The 20678-nt window shown below is 45.8% G+C and overlaps 2 protein-coding genes and 1 long non-coding RNA gene across 5 annotated transcripts; all 3 read right to left on the reverse strand.

Moving 5' to 3' along the window:
• Positions 1–7893: 7893 nt before the first annotated feature.
• LOC136480321 (CASP-like protein 4D1) lies at positions 7894–9895 on the reverse strand. Its single transcript, XM_066477903.1, has 3 exons — positions 9720–9895; positions 9472–9604; positions 7894–8088 (listed from the first exon to the last, which is right to left on the reverse strand). Exons 1-3 carry the CDS (start codon positions 9893–9895, stop codon positions 7894–7896), a joined length of 504 nt encoding a protein of 167 aa, XP_066334000.1.
• Positions 9896–15843: 5948 nt separating this feature from the next.
• On the reverse strand, positions 15844–16729 carry LOC136480323 (pathogenesis-related protein PRB1-3-like). Its single transcript, XM_066477905.1, has 2 exons — positions 16258–16729; positions 15844–15966 (listed from the first exon to the last, which is right to left on the reverse strand). Exons 1-2 carry the CDS (start codon positions 16727–16729, stop codon positions 15884–15886), a joined length of 555 nt encoding a protein of 184 aa, XP_066334002.1. The 3' UTR covers positions 15844–15883.
• Positions 16730–17786: 1057 nt separating this feature from the next.
• On the reverse strand, positions 17787–19999 carry LOC136482412 (uncharacterized). Of its 3 annotated transcripts, none has more exons than XR_010765061.1 (4): positions 19524–19999; positions 18795–19156; positions 18479–18688; positions 17787–18174 (listed from the first exon to the last, which is right to left on the reverse strand). It is a non-coding gene; the product is annotated as an uncharacterized lncRNA (long non-coding RNA). The 3 variants fall into 3 exon arrangements; XR_010765059.1 differs by having other exon boundaries at positions 17788–18174; positions 18795–19164; XR_010765060.1 differs by having other exon boundaries at positions 17789–18103; positions 18795–19164.
• Between the last annotated feature and the right edge of the window lie 679 nt (positions 20000–20678).

Below are 20678 nucleotides of genomic sequence, written 5' to 3' on the forward strand. Positions count from 1 at the left end.
TTTTCTTTCCCCGATCTAGATCTACGAACTAGACAGGCGTCTGATACCATTGTTATATCCCAAAGATCATCTAGAGTAGAATCTAGTCAGGTGGTTCTTTGTATTTGGGATGAACAAGTAGAAAATCTAATGAACCATACTACAGAGTGATAGAGAGAGGAGAGTGCATGGGAGTGTACAGACCATCGGAGGGCGCCGTCGAGGAGGATCCGGTCATCTCGTTCGGTCGGTGACGTTCTGCGCACGGGCAGCGATGGTCGGAGAAGAGTTGGTGAAGTCCGGCGACACGGTGGCGGTGTAGTGAGGCCGACGGTGATGACGGTGGCAACTTCCCGTCGCTGGCTGCGCACCCTCTTCGAGATCGGACTTAGGGTTTGTTGGTGGGGCGGAGTGGCTCACGGTGAACCTTGTACTATGAGCCACCGGCCCCCACCACTTTATATAGCGCAGTGCGATGGGGGCCCACTAATCATGTAGGGTTAGGCGCCCCCGATCAGGGCGTGTGACCAAGGCCCAATAGGCCGTTGGGCTTATTGGCTGGGAGATCATTCTAACATCTGGAGCTCTAGGGTGATTGCCACATATGTCATGAGGTTGACGACGGTATAGGCTTCATTAGCAGGAAGAAGCTGTTCGCTGGCATCATTGGCGACTTGGCGACGTTGCCATTAGCACCGAGGTGGAGGAGGTGGTGATGCCAGAGGTCGCAGAGTTTTTTTTCCCCAAAGCGTGCTTAGCACATGCTTCATTAAGGAGTGGGAATACAAACACGTACGTCCCGGATCACAAAACAGCGAGGTACCACTAGTGACCGGGATAGAAAAAGACGCAAATCACCTCCTAGTTGTGGTTAACACAGATGTGGACTAACTGGCCAACGAAATGTGCGACTACGAGAATAAGCCTTCTTGTCTACTTGGCTACCTGGGAGAGTAGCGATGAAAGGGAGCTGAGCCCGGCGCCGATCCAGGAGTTGGCTTCCTCCAAAATGAGCAAGAATAAGCTTCTTCTGTAATCCTTCGCCAACGTCGATTGCTGCCACCAGTCTGCCAGGCGCGAATTCTCTAGCAGAACCAGGTGCTGCAGCCCGACACGTTGAAGTAGGAGGCCGCAGAGTTGGCACCTGACATGGGACCATAGTATATTAGATTGGGGGAAGGGGTTGGATGCTTGATTAGGGATCATCAATCGGGGGATGTCACACGACACGGCGATGAGGAGGAGGGCTGTGCAATGCACAGTGGGTGAGGGCGGTTCCCTGGGATTGCGGAAAAGCGAGAGAGTTGAGAAAAACACAGATCATGATAAGGAGTCGACGCGCAATGGGATCTTCGAGTGGGTGGGGGCGCACTATAGGATGATAAAGTGGAGAGCCGTGAGGTGCATGGGGGTGACGGCAACGGCCTGGTGGATGGCCCCAAGTCCAGTGGAGAGTGGAGGGAGTTGGGAAAAAATAAGCAGAGACAATGATTTGGGGGAACATCTTATGCCTTGGGTCGGGTGATCTTTCATATATATTAGTCGGGAACAGCTTTGTGTTAAAAGTTGCATGACCAATATATGAAACCACGTATACCACGATACTCAAATAAAACAATAATGGCAAATAACTTGGCTGGTACAACCTTTTTAACTCAAATAATCCACAACATTTTGGTATTGATGTAACCAAAGCAATAGAAACCGTCTTATTTTTCAAGGACCATCCAAGATCCTTGGGTCCACCACGAACACCACAACATATTATAGTTTACTGTCCTCAACCCTCATCGATCATAAAGGATGAAATAAAGAGAAATAAAAATTATTCAAGCAGACGTGTGTATCGCCACATAACCGTGTAAACCTTTGCCAGCTAGCTACTTTGAAGAAACTGAAATCATGATCATGACCACAGTACAGACGGCGGCCGCTAGGAGCAAACCACAAGAGGTGTCCAAGGAGGTGTAGAATTTTCTATGAGCGGAGTCGAAAGATTTTCCATTAATTCGTTGATTGTCAACTACAAGACCTAGTCCAGCGGCACCTCCCGAAGTTAACAGTGCGCAAAGTACCTGAACAATACATTAATTCATCCATCAAGTAAAAACATTAAGTGATGAAGTGTACTATTTACAGAAGAATTTTACGCGGACATCCTGATGATGAATTCACAATTGAAGAATAAAGTAAGGGATGGCTTACAACATCCATGAAGATGAAGAATCATGCGCAACACTTGGTGCCTCCAATTCTCTTCCCTTCGACGACAGCAATTGCGGCCACAGAAATTAACACCAGAGTGTAGGCACACCTAATGGCAGCCACGGAAAGGACATACCTAAAAACATTACAAAGTACAATTAGAATATTCTATGTAACTCCCATATATAGCTGCGGCAAATTAAACCCTCACCTATACGTGTAAAGATCTTGGAAGCTGATGCCATATATCTGGCCAACGTCTTCACCAATTGGGTCATAGTCAGTTCTAGCTGTTGTCGCTATGAGGACAAGAGATGCTGCAAGGACGCCTAGGGTGACGACACGGAGGACTAGGGTTGCCACGGCTAGACCTCGAGCTCTAGGGGCCATTTTTGTCGCTTTAGATTTGAGATGCTTTGCGCTTGCGTTGCAATGGTGGTTGTCATAAGGATTTATACTAGTCCTCGATCTGCATGCAGCCTCGCTTGCATTCATTGGAAATAACGAGAAGTTAAGTTCAAGGAAAGTATGTACAACTACACAAGGACACAGTAGATTTGGATGAAATCTATCGCTCCTTGTTTTGGTCGTCATATCATATACACAAACAGCTCAACAGGATGGAGGTGCCTTGAGTGTGAAGCTGCGTATATTAATTAATAACAACAATGCTAATTTGGCCTGACCAATCACCATTTAGCAAGAACATACCACTCACATTTGGTGGCATCCATCTAAACGGTTACATATACAAACAATAATGGTGCAACAGTCAACAAAGATACTACTCTCGCTCGGTTAAGGTAAGTAATTATCGATTTTCCTAAGTCAAAAAAGCGAAAAATGACCTATAGTTCATGTCCACATGTATGACACCAAAAGACATACTATGAAAAAATATTTCAGATGAATTTAATGATACATGGGAATATTTGGTACCATAGATGCTCTCTTTTTTATAAACTTAATCAAAGTACCGATGGTTTAATTTCAGCAAAACAAAATTGGATTTCTTTTGGAGATAAAGGGAGTAGTTTAGATACATGTTTTTATTGATGCAAGCAAATACGTAAATTATATGTTAATGTAACAAATGATGCATGATGTCAAGTGCCATCATAAGCTAAGGATGGTAATAGTTATGGTACAGTGCTCAAGATGGACTTGTACCCCTCTCGTTACAAATACTTGACATCTAGGACAAGATTTAATCAAACTAGTATACAACTTTAATTGTTGAAAACTTTATAATATTTAGTTTCAAAAATTGTACATATTTGGTTTGTATGATAGAACTTTTGTAACTACATAAACTAAAGAGTTAAATGCACCGTAGGTCCATTAACTTTTGGTGATATGTCATCTAGGTCCATTAACTTTCAAACTGCATTTTTTGGTCCATCAACTTTTGGTGGTGTATGATCCAAGTCCATCAACTTTCAAACTACATTTTTGGGTCCATTCACTTTTGGTGGTGTGTCATCCAGGTCCATCAACTTTTAAATTGCATTTTTGGGTCCCTAAACTTTTTAACTAGTTCACCGTAGGTCCGTACCCCTTCGTTTAGCGAATAGATCTGACATGGTATGCCAAAAAAGCAACCACCATGGCCGGTCAACCAAACATAAAATCCAGTCTAATCTACCTAGTACAAAGCCGAAGGCCACAGGTATAGGCACGCAGGTCACCTGACCCAAACAAAACTCGGACTCCACCAGCCCAACTAGGACCGATTGACCCTGAGTCCCTGATTCGGCTAACATGCATGGCACGTTCAAACGCAGCCACCAATTTGATTCATGTACATAGGTGCACGCAGGCACTAAAAGTTAGATGCTAGATAAAAGATTGTGTATCACAACTGAATAGGAAACTAATGCATAGAAATAATAAAATACTACGGCAAGGATGCTAATCACATTGGGAAAATTCCATTGATGATCTCCACCTCTTTAGAATTAGTACTGATGTATCTTGTTGGCATCATTTTCTCCTCATTTCCACGCAATAATAAGGCACCTCTATAAAATATCTTTGATGGTAGTCCAGCAGTTGTCCATTTCTCCATGTCCACAATATATTTATCCTTAAAAATAATAGTCCCAAATTTAAGACCAGAGGATATTAACGAATTACCAGCTGCTACATTTGAATTATTGCTAGACAAGTCTCCATGAACATCTTGAGGAGCTATGGACTCATCACCTACTCTACGGTGGCTTCTTATTTGGCGTGCCATGTCAGATCTATTCGCTAAACGAATGGGTATGGACCTACAGTGAACCAGTTAAAAAGTTTAGGGACCCAAAAATGCAATTTGAAAGTTGATGGACCTGGATTACACACCACCAGAAGTTAATGGACCCAAAAATGCAGTTTGAAAGTTGATGGACTTGGATGACACACCACCAAAAGTTAATAGACCCAAAAATACAGTTTAAAAGTTGATGGACCTAGATGACACATCACCAAAACTTAATGGACCTACGGTGCATTTAACTCTAAACTAAAACTCTGTAGGTACGTCCATACTTCCACAAAACATTGATGGAAAACAAAACACTTGTATTTTGTCTTTGTGAATTACTTATGTAATAGCATATACATATACATATAGGACTTATAATCATTTGTAATGTGGGAGGAACTCCATTGGGTTAACATCTAGTTCTGGGCTTCCCTTGGCTTGGGTTGAGTGCAGTCTTGAACCACAAATCTATTAAAGATGGTCCATCCATTCACTGCAATAAAAATGTTTTTAGGTGACAACACGTTTTATTTACAAAGGTGGTCCAAAAGGGTCCCATGTCTTCAAAACTACTAAGACAACTTCAGAGGCAGTTGGTCCATTTTAGGACACAATTTGTCTCTATAAATTAATTAACTCTGAAAATGGAGCCCATTTTTAGAGGCGAACTTCTTATAAAGCTCGCTTCTGTTAATAAGGCAATTGCACGTAGTTGGCCTACTAACTAAATCTTAGCATTAAATCCCATCTAGCTACCAGGCTCTTATCCTCCCTCCCACATCACGCTTGCAACCTTTCTCCGCTCCCTCTTCACTCCCTTGGCTCCCTCACTCTCGTCTGCTCTCCCCCAAAATGGATCTAGATCCGTGGACGTGTAGCACCTAGGGTGCTTCTCCAGCAGCATGGGGCTAGGACCCCACTGTAAAGATAGGCCCAGGAGCCGAGGTGGCTATGGTAATTCAATCTCTAGCGCCTGTCGTCCCCCGCTGGAAGTGAACAGGCAGGCTTGAGTCAGATCTGTCGTCGGCGCCCTCAATTTGCCCATGTCGCGTGACTCCCCCTCTAATTTGGCAAGATGGGTGGGCCAAAACCAGATATACCTGCGAGCTAGGATGGCCGGAGCCACATCCAACAACGTGCGAGCTTGGATCTTGCATGGGCGATCACTACTACACAAAATCTTTTGCGAGGCATTTCAGAAATAGCCTTGGAGGCGGGTGGGATTTCAAACCGCCTTGGTTAATGCTTAGGATTAACCAAGGCGGTCATTTTTTATTAACCGAGGTGGTCACAGTCAAATGCCTCTCAAAATTGATTTACTAAGAAGGTTAAAAAATAACCGCCTCCTAAAATCTATTAATCGAGGCGGGCCTTATAAGAGGCCGGCCTCCAAAAATCAGGCCATTTTTGGAGGCGGATCTCTTAAGAGGCCCGTCTCCGTAAAGAGGCCTGAATCCCAGCAGGCCCAGGAGGCCCGTTACCATATGTGCCACTATATAATCAGCACTAAGGGTTTGGGAGGTTTCACTCGATCACTCAGCCCAACTATCTCTCTATGCGGCGTGACTCCCTCTCCCGCAACCGAGCGGTGACTCCTCTCTCCCGTGCCTCCCTCTCCCGGTCTCCCTCTCCCTCACCCGAGCCTGAGACCTCTCCCAGTCTCCCTCTCCCTCACCCTCACACGAGCCCGAGACCACAGCAGCGGCACCTCTCCCTGCCTCCCTGAGCATGGATCTTGAGGTGATGGCACCTCTCCCTCCTTCTCCTGAGCGTGGATCAGCGGTGCCTCTCCCTCCCTCTCCCGAGCGCGGATCTGGATTCAGCCGAGCTTGTCCCCCAGCGTGGAAGGCATGGATCTGACGTGGAGGGCGTGGATCCAGCGTGGAGGGCATGGATCCCGGAGCAGAGCTCGTCCCCCGGCATGGAGGGCGTGGATCCAGCGACCTGCGGTGGCGACGGGCGTAGATCTGATAAGGAGCAGCGGTGGCGGCGCGGTGGAGGTCCTCCAGGCACATCCAGGCTGTGGCGAGCATTTTGACCGACGACGAGAATCTGTGACCGACGAGGAGCGCTGGTACGCGGATCCAGCGGCGGATTTGGTGGTGGATCAAGAACCCCTGGCTGTGGTGGCGCGCGGGGTGGGGCCTGCTCTCCCGACGGCGGCGACCTGGATCTAGGCCCAGTTAGGGCTCGGTACGGGATTTTTCTTTTTTTTTTGTTTTTTATTTGATTAATCGAAGTGGGCAGACAACCGCCTTGGTAGTTTGTGTATTAACCATGACCTTTTGTTCGAGGCGGTTGCATTGCCCGCTTCGGATAATCCAAAACCCCCGCCTCGGTTAAACTTACTATAGTAGTGGATGAGGTAGAATTCCATCCTCTCTATCTCTATCTCTCTCCCTTGTCCTCACTCTCTCTACACTATTGAAGCTCAGATTTACTAGCAAGTCTAGGTGGTGGTGGTGGCCGAGGAGGAAGGGAAAGATCTAGTGGCGAAGGCGGCAGCAGGAGGAGCAAAAGTGGCAAACCGCCACTGCTGGTTCTGCACAGCATCCTCCACGAGTTCGGCTTTCATCTCGCAAGTTAATTCAATGGCGGTGGATCTAGTGCTGGAGGTGATGGAGGCAACGTTGGAGCAGCAACTGCGAGCTTTCACGTTGGGTTCTGGCAATGTCCGCGCACAGATTGGGTGGGCCTTCATACCCGGTTTGTTGGACCTACGGGTTTGTTGGGTAACAGATTCTTTTATTTGTCAAATTTCATTTCCTAGAGGCAGGCGTTCAACTAACACACATGTGTATATCTTGATTTACAATGGGAGTTTGGTACAAATGGTCCTCACGAGGGAACTCCTTTTGTCCGTCTCAAATCATAGTAGTTCCATGGGGTACTCGTCAGCACACCTTAATTTATTGAAAATTGTTTTATATGCTATTGATCTTTATTCCGATCCATTTGTATTTTAATAGAATTGAAGTCTTGGCTTCACAACTTTGCATTGTAGCCATCTTCTATGAATGCATATAATAAGGATTATATGAAAATAGCAAGCTAAGCGTAGCTTAGCTGGTTGGATTTTTTCGTTGTGGAATCTGTCCATCCGAGTTTAAGTTCTTGACCATTTATATAAGGTTTTTATAGTGTCAATTCACAAAAAAAAAAAGTAATTATTGAAATAGGCTTATCAACTATCAACACAAAATAGTGTAAACGAACAACGCAATATCTGGTTTCCAGTAGACTTCTCTAGAGAACATAATCCACATTAAACGCGAAGGCACAAAAAGAAAAACATAATCTTATTATTACAATCGTAGTTTGTTGCTTGACCAAGAATAATCGAAAGAGAAGAGGAGGAGCTAACAATATATATATTTCTTCTGTGCAGAGTCTGGAAACCTTTTAAACTGTGTGATGAACAGAATATTTTTTGGAACAATAAATATAATTTGTACTTATAGCTAGATGAGCAAGTGAGCCGAGATCGTTATCATGATCACCATGCAGACAGTTGCCCCCAGCATCAAACCACACGAGAGGTCCACCATGTTGCAGAAATTCTTGGTATCCGAATCCAGCAACTCCGGAAAACGCTGGGAATCAACAGTCAGACCAAGGCCTGCGGCAGCTCCTGTGGCAATCAGCACAGCAAACACCTGCAGCGTGCAGGGGCATTCATTCGGCATTTTTGTGTCAAGACCAGGCCTAATATTAGCTACTCTATTCGTAACCAGTGTACTTAGAAAAAGGATCGAATTCAAATCTGAGGCTTAGGTAGACACAACATTTAAATTCCGAACAAAATAAATATATAATCAATAATTGAAGGAATAATGGAATAAAAAACCACATTACTTTTCTCTAAACTAACAAAATAAATATATAGTCGATAATTTCCTCCCGGCCAACTCCACGGGGAGGTATGAAGCGCCCTTCCGTGGAGCATCCTCTGAGGAGCTCCACCAAGATGGAGTGAATCAGATCCCCGGATCCACTGTTTTGGTGAATCCAAATTTGATGGATCAAGAGCGTTCGGGAAATTTTTGTGGAGTGGAGCTGTTTTTGGTGAATCTGGAGCTAGTAGAGCTCTACAAAACAGACCCTATATACTATTTTGAAAGGATGTCATTTTTTTAGGTTGGTACATAGTGTGTATCTAGGGCATGATTGGTTTCCTGGTTCAGGTTAACCTGGCCTGTACTAACGAAGTAGGCCGACACTCGGTGGATACAAGAGCATATTAATAGTAGTACGTTGATGTCTAGACAGACAAGAGAAACAATGTTATCGCTTGCACCCATACATGTTGTAGTCCCGCATTACTGTGGACGACCTTCTTCACATCGCACGCATTGGAAAGACTATCAATGCTCGTCTTCAACCTCAGTCATCTCCCCTCCAGCCCCAGCCCCACCTGCCTCGCCTGCTACTCAAGTCACCTGTGAGCTCCCCACCCATCCCTACCCTCTGCCACTCCTTCCCTGCTCTTTCCTCAATCCAACTGGCTACCTCACCAACAACTTCTCACCCTTGTCATCGGCTTTGTCTAACTGGTTGTCCTCAGCAGTTCGTTTGGTGGCACCTCTCCCTCATCGCTGGCCGGCCTTTAACTCGCTACCACCGTCACTGATCCCCTCCCCGTCCAAACCTACCGGCCTTGACCATCCCGAAAATCTGGAACTTACCGCAACAGCCGTTGCCACGTCTACCATCCTGCTGCCCCCCTGCCCCCTCTCCCGCTTGCGTCGCCTGCAGGTAAGCATACGTGCAAACAAAAGACTGTACATTGGCGTCCCCTCTGCTCTGCATTGCCTGAGTGCGCTCCTTGCACGGAGCCAACCAGGCCGCATAGAAACAGGCAAGTGTTGTTTTTTTATCATATGAGCCATGCCAGGTCAAATCTGGGCAACTAATCACGCCCCTAGGCGTCCCACCCCCTTATGCAATGGCGTGATTTTGGCTGTGTATATCCTTTGTGGATATAGAAGCTGGATTAATAAAATTCATTATCTAAAAAAATGCACTAGCAAGATACTTACCACATCAGTGAAAATGAGAAGAACAGTTGCACCGCCGCGCCCAATTTTCCTTCCCTGGGCTACATGGATGACGTCGAATGGAAGCACCAGCAAAGTGTAAGCACATCCGATGACGGCTGCAGATACAACATACCTGAAAAAAAATAACGAAAGAAAGCACACAAACTTAAAATTGAGCAACTAATCGACCAAATTTTACAACAGAAAAAGAAATTGACAGATGAGGAGAGGTCCTTCGGAATTCTCACCTGTATGCTAAACGGTCCCGAAAGGTGAAATTTGGTGGGTCCTCTACGGCACTAAATGGTCCAAAATAAATCTTGTTGGTCACCATAATGATAAGAGAAGCTATGAGGAAGAGGAGCGTGAGAACTCGAAGGACCAGGGATACAGCAGCAAGGGCTCTCTCTGAGAAGGCCGCCATTTCTTTGCAAACTAGTGTGAGCTTATGTCCGGGTCTTCAAGATTTATAGTGTGCATGGTACTACCTTCCTTTTTGTTGTTATGAAGGTTTACTTGTTCAAGGCATTTGGCACTATACACAAGTCCTTGTTGTAATCGCTACCGTTTGAAGTTTTCTTGTGAGGTTGCAGCCAAGCTAGCATCGTTCCTTTTTGTTTGTTTTGGCTGGATTTGGCTGGATGCAGCAGGATCCCCACCGGCTAAGGCCTTTCGCTTGGACTTATCAGCCGTACCGTTTCAGCGAAATATGAGTGTTTTTCTCCCACAACAAATCAGCATCAGCATTAGCACCAGTCGTTTTTCCAGCCAGCCAAACAAGCCGTAAAATGGCTGCACACGGTCACAGATGCCAAGTGTAATTCTATCTTTTTTTTTTCAGGTGTCAAGACCCTGTCAGCGTGCTGTCACTTGAAAGCTTTTCTTCATTTATTTCGGTGTATTACACACAATATTATGAATAAACACAGCATCTCACACCGTACACATATGATTTGGCACTTAATTATGTGCATAAATCATATGGCTTGTAGTAGCAGCCTTTCTAGAAATGTACCTAACTAACCAGTGAACAGTACTTTCTACAAATCATATACTATCCACTAATTGTGCTACCCTACTGTCCAAAATTATATCACTTGTTTTACTGTTTATACATGTTGGTGAACTACCACCCCAAAAGCAAGCGATGACGATAAGCCAAGGCCTCAATGAATGCAAGGACGAGGCAAACCTGTGCCGCAAAAGACTATGAAGTGTGTTGAATATTTGGTGTTCAAATTTTCTTATTAGGGGAAATGTAATCCTAGTGTTGAGATTGTAATTAATACCTCTTGGGCCTTGGCTACCGACAATGTAATTCTCCAATTTTATGGGCCAGCAGGGCCAATAAAGAAAGGAAAAGGTCCATTTTTGTTGTATCTTTTTATCAATGTTTTCTGTAATTGATTCATAGTTGCGGTTTCTCTAGTCTAATTGTGGTGAAATTTTTATGGTGAGCTAATCATTACATGCTTGAGCTGTAGAAAAAATTCCATGCCCATCATTGGATCACGTATGATTGAGTTATAGATTTATCTAGGTTTATGTTTGTTAAATAGTTTTAAAATGAAATTAAATCTATAACTCAGTCATGCATGATCCAATGAGCAAGAAATTTTTGTTGGAGTCCATGAGTAGATCTACACAGTAAACATATGATATGATATGTTTATGTTTTAGTACAATGTTTTTTTGTTGTAGCTCTAGATCTAAATTTTTCTGTAATTAATTCATAGCTGCAGTTTTTGTTGTCCAATTATGATGAAATCTTTACGATGGGACAACCATTGAATGCTTGAGATATAGCAAAAATTTCATCCTCATTGGATCGTGTATGATTGAATTATAGTTTTATCTAGATAAACCTAGATAAATCTATAAGTCAGTCATATATGATTCAATGAGCATGAAATTTTTCTACAACTCAAGCATGCAATGATTAATCCACCATAAAAGTTTCAACATAATTGGACAAGAGAAACTGCAACCATGAATTATTTATAGAAAATATATATCTAAAGTTATAGTAAAATCTTTTTTCTAAAGCATACCATATGATATGTTCACTGTGTAGATCTACTCATGCAAAGTCCAACACAATCAGATTTTCCATTTTATGATTTGTTGGTGATTTATTATGAAATTTTAAAGATTCAGCCGAAATAAAAATAAATGAAAAAAAGAAAAACCACCAAGAGAAACAGCCATGTAGGTCAAATGATCGTTTTTGAGAGATGAGAGAGGAATTATTTCTGGTTTTAGAGTTCAATGAGGAAAAGCTGACTTTCGCAATAGTTGAGAAAGGCAAAGTTGACATTTTGCGTAAGGCAATAAGGACTACCATCCAGCATCTGGGCGTTGCTGACTCCGGCCTGCGGTTTGGTGCAGCTGGGCAGGACCTTGGCCCAGCACTGAAAGGGCGAGTGGCCAGTCATCTCTTCGGCCCACTTGTCACACGGACACCCATTCGTTCGGCCCATGGAGACACACCTCCGTGGGTTAACATCGGCTGCCGGGCTTCCCATTGCATGGCTGAGTTTACACGTAGGCTGGAAATTTTCTGACCCAAGAATGGGATGACATATCAACGGGTTATTCAGCGCCCTCTCGGCCTCACATGGAGAGTTCTGTTTGTCTTTATCTATGCGGATGATCTTTATTGTAATAATGTAATCCATTTGTGTAGTAATACAACCATCTTCAGTGTGGTAGTGACGTACCGTGCCTACTGCTTTTGCAGATGTTCTTTCCCAAAGACTTGAGTTTGCAACGACAGTGTGGTAATGACGATGGTGTTGACGGCCATTTCTCCATGGATCTCCTTAAGTTCATATTTTGTGGTGACTTCTCGGACTCACTTTATTTCTTCATGCCATAATAAATAGGATTAAGTCCATTTTTGGCCACTCAACTATTGGGTTCGTCTAATTTTGACCCTCAACTACAAAACCATCTAATGCTGGTACCCCAACTGTCAAAACCGTTCACTTGTATCACCTCGGCGCGGGTGAGGCTGTTTTGTCCAACGTGTAGCGGTTTTGACCACGCCATGCTGGCGTTCACCATGCCACGCTGGCCCCTCTCTTTCCTCCCGTCCTACGCGCGTGAAGGAGGCAACGGCAACGGCGGCGCTCGAGCAAGTTGCGGTGGCGGCACCCGAACAGGCTATAGCACGACAGCACGCGAGCAGGCTACAGCGCGCTTCCCCCTGCACCCCAGCCAAGCTTGCCGCGCCCGCCGCCTCACGCGCCCCGGCCAAGCTCGCCATGGCCATCGCCATGGTTGCTCGGTGCTCGCATGCCGCCACGGCCGCCGTCGTGTTCCTACTGCTCCGCCCTTCACCGAGCCAAACGAGCGCCACCGCCGGTTAAGCCAGGCCCTCCTGCACGCGGTGCGCTTCATCGCCGGCTCGTTGCGCCGCTGCGGCACTGTAGCCATGGCGTCGCCGCTGCCACGGCTGCCTGCGCACGGACCCGGGCTAAGCCCCTTCGCCCCAGTCGCGCCCTCCTGCATGTTCCCCTCTCCCGGGCCCTCCCCGGCGTGCCTCTCCTTGGCTCCTCCCCGCCGCTGTGGCATCTCACCACCGCGCCCATGGCTGCTGGGCTACCGGCGCACGTAGCCAGCAGGCCACGGGCCACCTTCCGCCACGGTCGGCCCCGGGACTACGTGGGCCTAGCACTGCTCACCAGTCGGCCTCTTCCGCTACTGGCTGGTCCTGCCAGCCACTCCCTCGCCACCTCCGACCGGGGAGTCATCGGGGAGCAGGGCCAGCAAATCAGATAGGCCACGGAGTAGGGCGTTGTGGATCCGGTCGGTGTTGAGGTGGGGAAGAAGCCAGCCCACACTCGTGCCGGGAGTGCTCGCGCTGGGAGGCTGGCCCGCGTCGAGGAGACGCTCGCGCCGGGGAGGCAGGGCCACGCTGGGACCGCCTATCGTGCGAGGGTCAGCACCCGCACCAGCTATAGGAGTGGAGGCCAGCGCCGCCGAGTCAGAGGGAGCAGCGCTCGCGCCACCTCCCCGGAGAGAGGAGGCGGCGGGTGAGTTGCCGTGAGGATGGAGAGGGAGGGGTTGAGTGGATGATGCATGGGCTCCACATGTCACTGTGATGGAGGTTGGGTCCTATGTGACGGTCAACGCAAGTGTGGCGTGGTCAAAACCACTGCACGTTGGATAAAACAGCATTACCCGCGGCCAGGTACTAAAAGTGAACGGTTTTGATAGTTGGGGTACCAGCATTAGACTGTTTTGTAGTTGAGAGTCAAAATTAGATGAACCCAATAGTTGAGGAGCCAAAAGTGGACTTAATCCTAATAAATATTAAGGTGCATGAGTGTTTGCTCTATATGATGCGTAAAAAGAATTGTGTCATCACATATTGCCACATAGACAACTCATCATCCACGAGGGCCCCATTTGGCTTACCTTATAATCCGCAGTATTCAGCTTGTTTTTTCAGCCGGAACAGTGTTTTTCTTTCACAACAATTCAGCCAGAACAGTGTTTTTCAGCTAGTTTTAGCTAAGTTTCAGCCAGCCGAACGGGGCCAAGGTTAGGAATGACTCTTCCGATTTGACCGTCATCATTTGTCCTCTTAACTAATGTTGAGAGCATTATCGTTATAATATCGACAATACTTCCACGAGGGCGACCGGACGGCGTAATTTTTTGGACGCAATGTGGCTCGGCCCTAACAGCCCAGCAGCCTTGTTAATAACTATCTCCATCTCCACCCACTTATCAAAACTTGGGTTGTCTCCCCAATCTATCCGTATTAGTCATCCACCGGATTTTCTTTCTTGCCGAGTGCCGAGTGCCGCCGCTCGAGTTCCTATCTCGCCGTTCGTCCGAAGCCGGCCACCTTCTCCACCGTCGCTCACTCACCGGCTGCCTCTCTCTCCACCATGCCCTATCGTCAGGGCTTGCCTTGTTTCCTCTCCACCGCGTCCCCAGCATGTTTTGCTCTATCTCTGGCTCCCACAGGGAGCGGCGAGCAAGCAACATCCTCTCTCTCTCTCTCTCTCTCTCTCTCTCTCTCTCTCTCTCTCTCTCTCTCCCACGCCCATCTGCCTTCATCCATCGACAAGCCGCTGCTCAAGGATGCCCAGATCCACACTCTCTTTGGATCTAGGGCTGCGATTGCTCATGTTCTAAGCTGGGCACCTTGTTCTGCTCAAGGATGCCAAGATCCATACCCTCCTCTTTGGATCTGGGGCTGCAATTGCTCAACATATAATTGTTGGAATGTTCTATTTATTGTTTTTTCTATGTTGCATCAGGAGATTTTTCTCATGTTTCCATAATAAATTTAGATTTTTCAGTACATGGTCTCTCATGGTGCTGCAATGAGACTAGCATGCAAGTTGAGTTACATGAATGTTTGGTGTTGCAGTAAGCAATTATTTTCTCATGATGATTAGAGATGTTGCATTGCATTTATTTTGATGTTCCATTAGCTGACCGTTGGATGCTGCATTTTGTTGATTTTCCATGTTGTAGTAGACTAAGATGTTACGGTAAATGATTTCTCATGTTGCAACAATAAAACTGAGGTGCAACAGCTGATGATTTTGCCTGTTGATTAAGAGATGTTGCAATAAAAACATATTATGATATTGCAAACATGGCTTTTTTTTATGTTCCAATATGTGGTTTTGTGATGTTGCAATAGCAATTCAAGGATGTTGTGCCTGATGTCTTGATTTGTTTCATGAATGTTTTTGCACAAAAACTTGCTGCAATGAGGTTGAAACTTACCATATTTCTGATGTTCCTATCTATAGTTTCTATTATTGAGATTGAATCATTTTGTTGTTGCAAACAGGGTCATTTTTCGGCTATGTTGTAACATGTGCTTTTATGATGTTGTCATAGCAACTCATGGATGTTGTGGCTAATGTCTTTTGTTTCGTGAATCTTTTGCATAAAACATGTTGTGATGGGGCAGAAACTAACAACTTTTGCTGGTGTTCTTACCTCTAGCTTCTATGAGATTTTATTGTTTTATACTGCACTGACAAATATTTTTCTCTCCCTCTCTTTCTTGTCTCTCTCTCTCTCTCTCGTGTGTCGGATGTGGGTGCAGCGTCGTGCTGCACGCTCCTGTTGTGGAGTAAGTCGCGTGGAAGATACAGAGAAAGACGGGTATCTAAACATGCTCAAATCGAACGATTAGGAGCAGCGTCCGGACACATCCAGCAGCCAGGCGTCCGGTCCTTATAATATTGAATAGATACGTTGCTTAAGTCATGAACAGTATGCTCAACAAAGATAAACAATTTTTAGCAACTAATAGTATAAAAGCAAATTACGAACAGACTCATGAGACGGAAAATACTACCTCGAATATAATCAGAGCCTCAAGTTTCATTATTTGTTAGCACAAACATTTGTCTTCACATACTGGGAAAATATTTTAGCAAATCGGGCAGTTAAAGCAACGACTAATGTTGTACCTACAATAGCTAGGAAGTGGCGCCCCTCTCAGTTCTTCCTTCACTAAAAAAGAGTGATAAAGAACAAGAGATTAGTAGCAGTTTGTTTTATCAACAAAATACATGTGTATGTTGATGGTAAAAAGAAAATCGAACAAGCAAATTAACATAGACCAACAATGTATTGCAAATTAAGCCCCTGCAATACAAAACGGCATATAATCTCAGTTTATATAATGAAAAGTAACGATTCTATGACATGTCACACAAGCATACGCTAGATGTCGTCAGGTTTTATAGGAGTTAGCCTTCAAATTGAACACTCATTCTCCGCAACGTGGCACGACTTCCTTACCAGCAGGTTTGTAGCTGCAGCTAATAACGACGCCGCCTTCGCCGGCGCAGACGGCGTGGGCGCAGCCGATCCTGTCGGAGCCTGGCCACACGACCTGCGCGTACTCCGTCGCGGCCGGCGCCGTCCACGCGCGCATGGCGTCGGCGGCCGCCCAGGCCTTCCGCCCCGGCGTGCCAGTGCCACGGAAGACGTTCTCCCCGTAAACGCCACCAACAGTATCTCCCGACCTGCTACTACGGAGGCCAGCAGCGCAGCCCGTGGCGGCGCGCTTGGCCGCGTGACGCGCCGCTTCGCCGTCCCACGACACAGGGCCGGCGCCGGCCACGGCGCGCGCCGCGTTGTGGAGCTCAACGTAGTACTCTGGGGAGTTCTTGGCCACGGCGGCAGCGGTTAGAGCGGAGACGAGGGACGCGGCGCATATGGCCATGGCGATGATTAGTTTCTTTTGGCTATCGGATGCCATGGCCGCCATGACGAGCTTTCTAGCTTAGCCGATGTCAACTGTGCCTGTGCTGCATGAGAATGACTAGGCCATCTTTATTTATTGGCACGCGACGATGACTGTTACTGGAGATGGAATTTGAAAACCTCACGTCCAATCCATGGCACTGTTGCTGATCCGGCAACGGGTTTGACACGGCAGATTTACCGGCCTGATTAGTTGCCTTCTTTCGTTCTGTCTGATGAGTGTATCAATCACTTGTAACATTCCATTTAAATGCCATATACTAGTAACTATGTACTGTTTGTATATTTTGATGAATAGAAAGAAATGATTATATATATCGGGTGCATTCCTTGCATCATTACACACTTCCATGCAGGCCGTACGTGTGCTTTCCCCGACACAAACCGTGGATCAAGTAAACAAACAACCACCAGCCTGTTCGCTTGCTCGTATACGATCGTGGATTATAAGCTAAAACAGTATTTTTCTCTCACACCAAACCAGCCAGCAGTAAATAATCCACGGTCGTTTATGGCCTGCCGAACAGGCTGCACATGAATACCTGATTTCTCTTACGAGATCAGATTATATTCCGGATTGTGGTATCTCGTGTGGGATTAGCTAGTTTAGTATCCCTTGGGTCAGGTGTTGTTGCCCACGTGCGACACGTTTGGCGCCATATCGCTTCGCAAAGTTTGAAGCAAAAGTAGCAACAAAGCAAAGGCAAATCCTGCAATATTCTTACGGTGATGGAGAGAACATTACCACCGGTACGTGAATCGTTTGTCACCATTGGTGGGTCGTTTGATCCTATGGTGGAGAAGATGACAATAAACGCCGGTGGACTGTTTGATCCAGCGATGATGTATTGATCGTTACCACCGGCACTACAGCATGGCTGTTTATAGAAGGCGTTTTAAAATGCCTTTAAAAGTCATCAAAATGCCTTCAAAAACCTTTTTGGGCATTTTTTAGAATGCCGCCTATAACATGGAAGTAAAAAGGTCTTTTGAGGCGTTTTTTCAGAATGCCTTTCAATATCAACATTTAAAGGCATTTTCTAGATGCCTAGAATACTTTTTAGAGGCACTCTGTACTAGGCCTTCAAATATTGATGGAGGCGTTATTAGAAATGCCTCCAAAACCAAGGTATCCATGCAAGACTTTCTACCAATGTCAAATTAGCACATTAACAATTTAAGCACACATTAACATTGCATGCATCCAAACTTTATAGACATTAAGTTTTCATCACCAAATATCGTACAGCAAGTGTCCACCTAGTGCAGCTCACCACCGCGCCGCGCAGCTGATTATCTCCAGGCCGCTGCGCCGCCGAGTCGCTCCATGCCACTGTGCCGCCGAGTCGCCACGCCACCGCCACGCCATGCTGCCACGCTGGTGCATGTGATGGATCGCCAGGACGATGACGATGATGTGTACGTGCAACAAACAACATGTTGTTCAATCTGCAGAGTTAACTGAAGCCTGAAGACTACCAACAGACAATCCAGGCTGAATAATAGAATGCACAGTTAACTAAAGCACCTGAAGACTACCAAAAGTTCACAGTTAACAGAAACCTGAAGACTACCAAGTTTACAGAAACCTGAATGCTACCTGACAATACACTGAAATCTGAAACCTGAAGCCATGCAATGAACAGAACTGAAACTGGATTCTAGCTAACATATGCTTACTATTGATCGTAATACAATGGATTGAACTGTCTACTCTGAACCTAAACAGAGGCATATGTGGAATGAAACCAACCTCCATCTGTTGCTGCACCTTGCAGGCCATCGCAGCATGTGCTTGCACTCCTTCTGTTCTTCCATCCATATCACCCATGACATGGAACAAAAAAAACGATCATTCACAGTAGGAGGATTAATACAGGAAACTGAAAATCACCATTTGAAAAACCCTCTGCTTGCACGCCATCTGCTGCAGCATCATCTTCATCTCCATCTGCTCTTTGGTCTTGAAAACGAACAACACAGGAAAACATGAAAAAAAAAAACTGAGAAAAATCAGAACATAGAGAAGAAAGACATGGCAAAACAAAAAATCTGAGAAAAAAGAGCACCTATAAGAGGATTATGCAGATCAGCTATTTGTCCACCCACTGTCACTGCATTTGAAAAATCCCAAATAGTTCAATGAGGCCAAGATATTTCTCAAAAGCATAAAGAACTATCCAATTTAAATACCCAGGAGATCTGGTTATCACAAAATAATCACAAGATAATCATAAGCTTGTGGATCTCGACAAGGCAGACACCATCCTTCTCAGCAATGAGTTGCCGGGGCAGCCTTGCCGCATGGTCAAGCATCCACGACGTCACGTTATTGCTGCCAACAACAGCATCTTACTATCGGCATATAGGTAGACACGCAGCTCATCAATGTGGACGATGTCCAGTGCTCGGCAAGCCACCAGAGGTACCACTGAAAAACTGAACCCAAAATATAAATTTATAATCTAATTGAGGAAGTCATTTAGCAAAAAAAGGCTACATGCTTAAAGTATGGATCATGCAGCAGCTGGCATGTAAGAGTAAATAACTACACAGATTGAGTAGCACATCTGATTAATTTGCCCTTCCATTCAACTGGAATGTCGACGTACACAAGGTACATAAATGTGTCAACAAAGACCAAATTTAGAACACAACTCTACACTCAAGAACAAAAATAAAAATTAAGATGATAGCATCATGGTACTATTGAATCTGAATAATAAACATGCCAAAAAATTTAGAAATGTATAGTAGTATGTAGACACAATCACATGAACCCAACATGTAATGCGTACCTGGCCGAAGAGTTCGAGACAAACGCGGTACAAAACTTCCCCGTGGGCAAGGAAGCAGCCATCATCACCACCGTGCCGGATCTGACGGAGAAGGTGTCAGCCGGATCTAGGGGAAGGCGAGCAGCCGCTTCCCATCACAAATTGGGAGCCCGGCTGCCTGCTTATGAGGGTGTCGTGTCGTGGGCGACGAGGCTGAGTGCCAAGGAGGCCAGCGAGTTCCGACCTATCTCCGCAACGGCGACGCGTGACTCCCCACGCCGTTGCGCCGCCGAATGCCACCGACCTCGCGCGGCTCCCCACGACTGAGCGACGGCGGCGTGGGAAACATGTGCGGTGAGCAGCAGCGTGGGTTGGCAGCGGGGACGCGAAGGGCGGCGGCGGCCGTGGCGGCGGGAGGGGAGAGAGAGAGGAGGAGGAGGAGGAGGAGGGAGACGAAAGGGAGGAGTCGGGGCTCGGGGTCGGGAGGAGCTCCGCAAATTCACGCTCGAGGAGTTTTTTGAAAAATGACAAGTTGCTGATTTTTTTCTTCTTCACGTTGAAATAGACTACAGACCATGGTCCTATTTTTGAACGCGTATATACTATGCGGTCTTTCTTGGATGGACTGCGGGTTTATTTTATAAAACATGGACGATTTTTTTGCAAATTAGTGGAGGCCACGCTCGAGCGCGCAGGCCTTGGCGCACGCGCGGAAATCTGCCGTGAGTTTTAAAGGCGTTCTCGGAAAAATGCCTCGAATAGTTGCAGGTTACTAGTCTGTCTGTTCGGCTGATACATAGACCGGCTAAATCTGTTTTTGTTAGTTGATAAGCTGACTGATAAGTTCAAGTGAACAAAGCGGCACTTTTGACAAAACGCCTTCAATTGTCACATGTAATTAAGGCGTTTTTAAATTTTACCTTTAAAAATATGTTTTTAGAGGCCTTTTGAGATAAATGTCTTTATGCAACAAGAAATTAAGGCTCTTTGAAGAAATGCCTTTAACAAAATGCCTTCTATTAAGAGACATGTTGTAGTGCGGACTGGAGTTTTATCCTGGGGTGATGTTTTGAAGATCACCGCTAGTTTACCATGTCAACAACGGTTTGTCTAGGTTGATAGTAATAATGCATTTTCATAATAGTAATTTAAATCTAACATCAGTAATGTAATTAC

Source organism: Miscanthus floridulus, chromosome 9 (genome assembly GCF_019320115.1).
Source record: "Miscanthus floridulus cultivar M001 chromosome 9, ASM1932011v1, whole genome shotgun sequence".
Taxonomy (NCBI): domain Eukaryota; kingdom Viridiplantae; phylum Streptophyta; class Magnoliopsida; order Poales; family Poaceae; genus Miscanthus; species Miscanthus floridulus.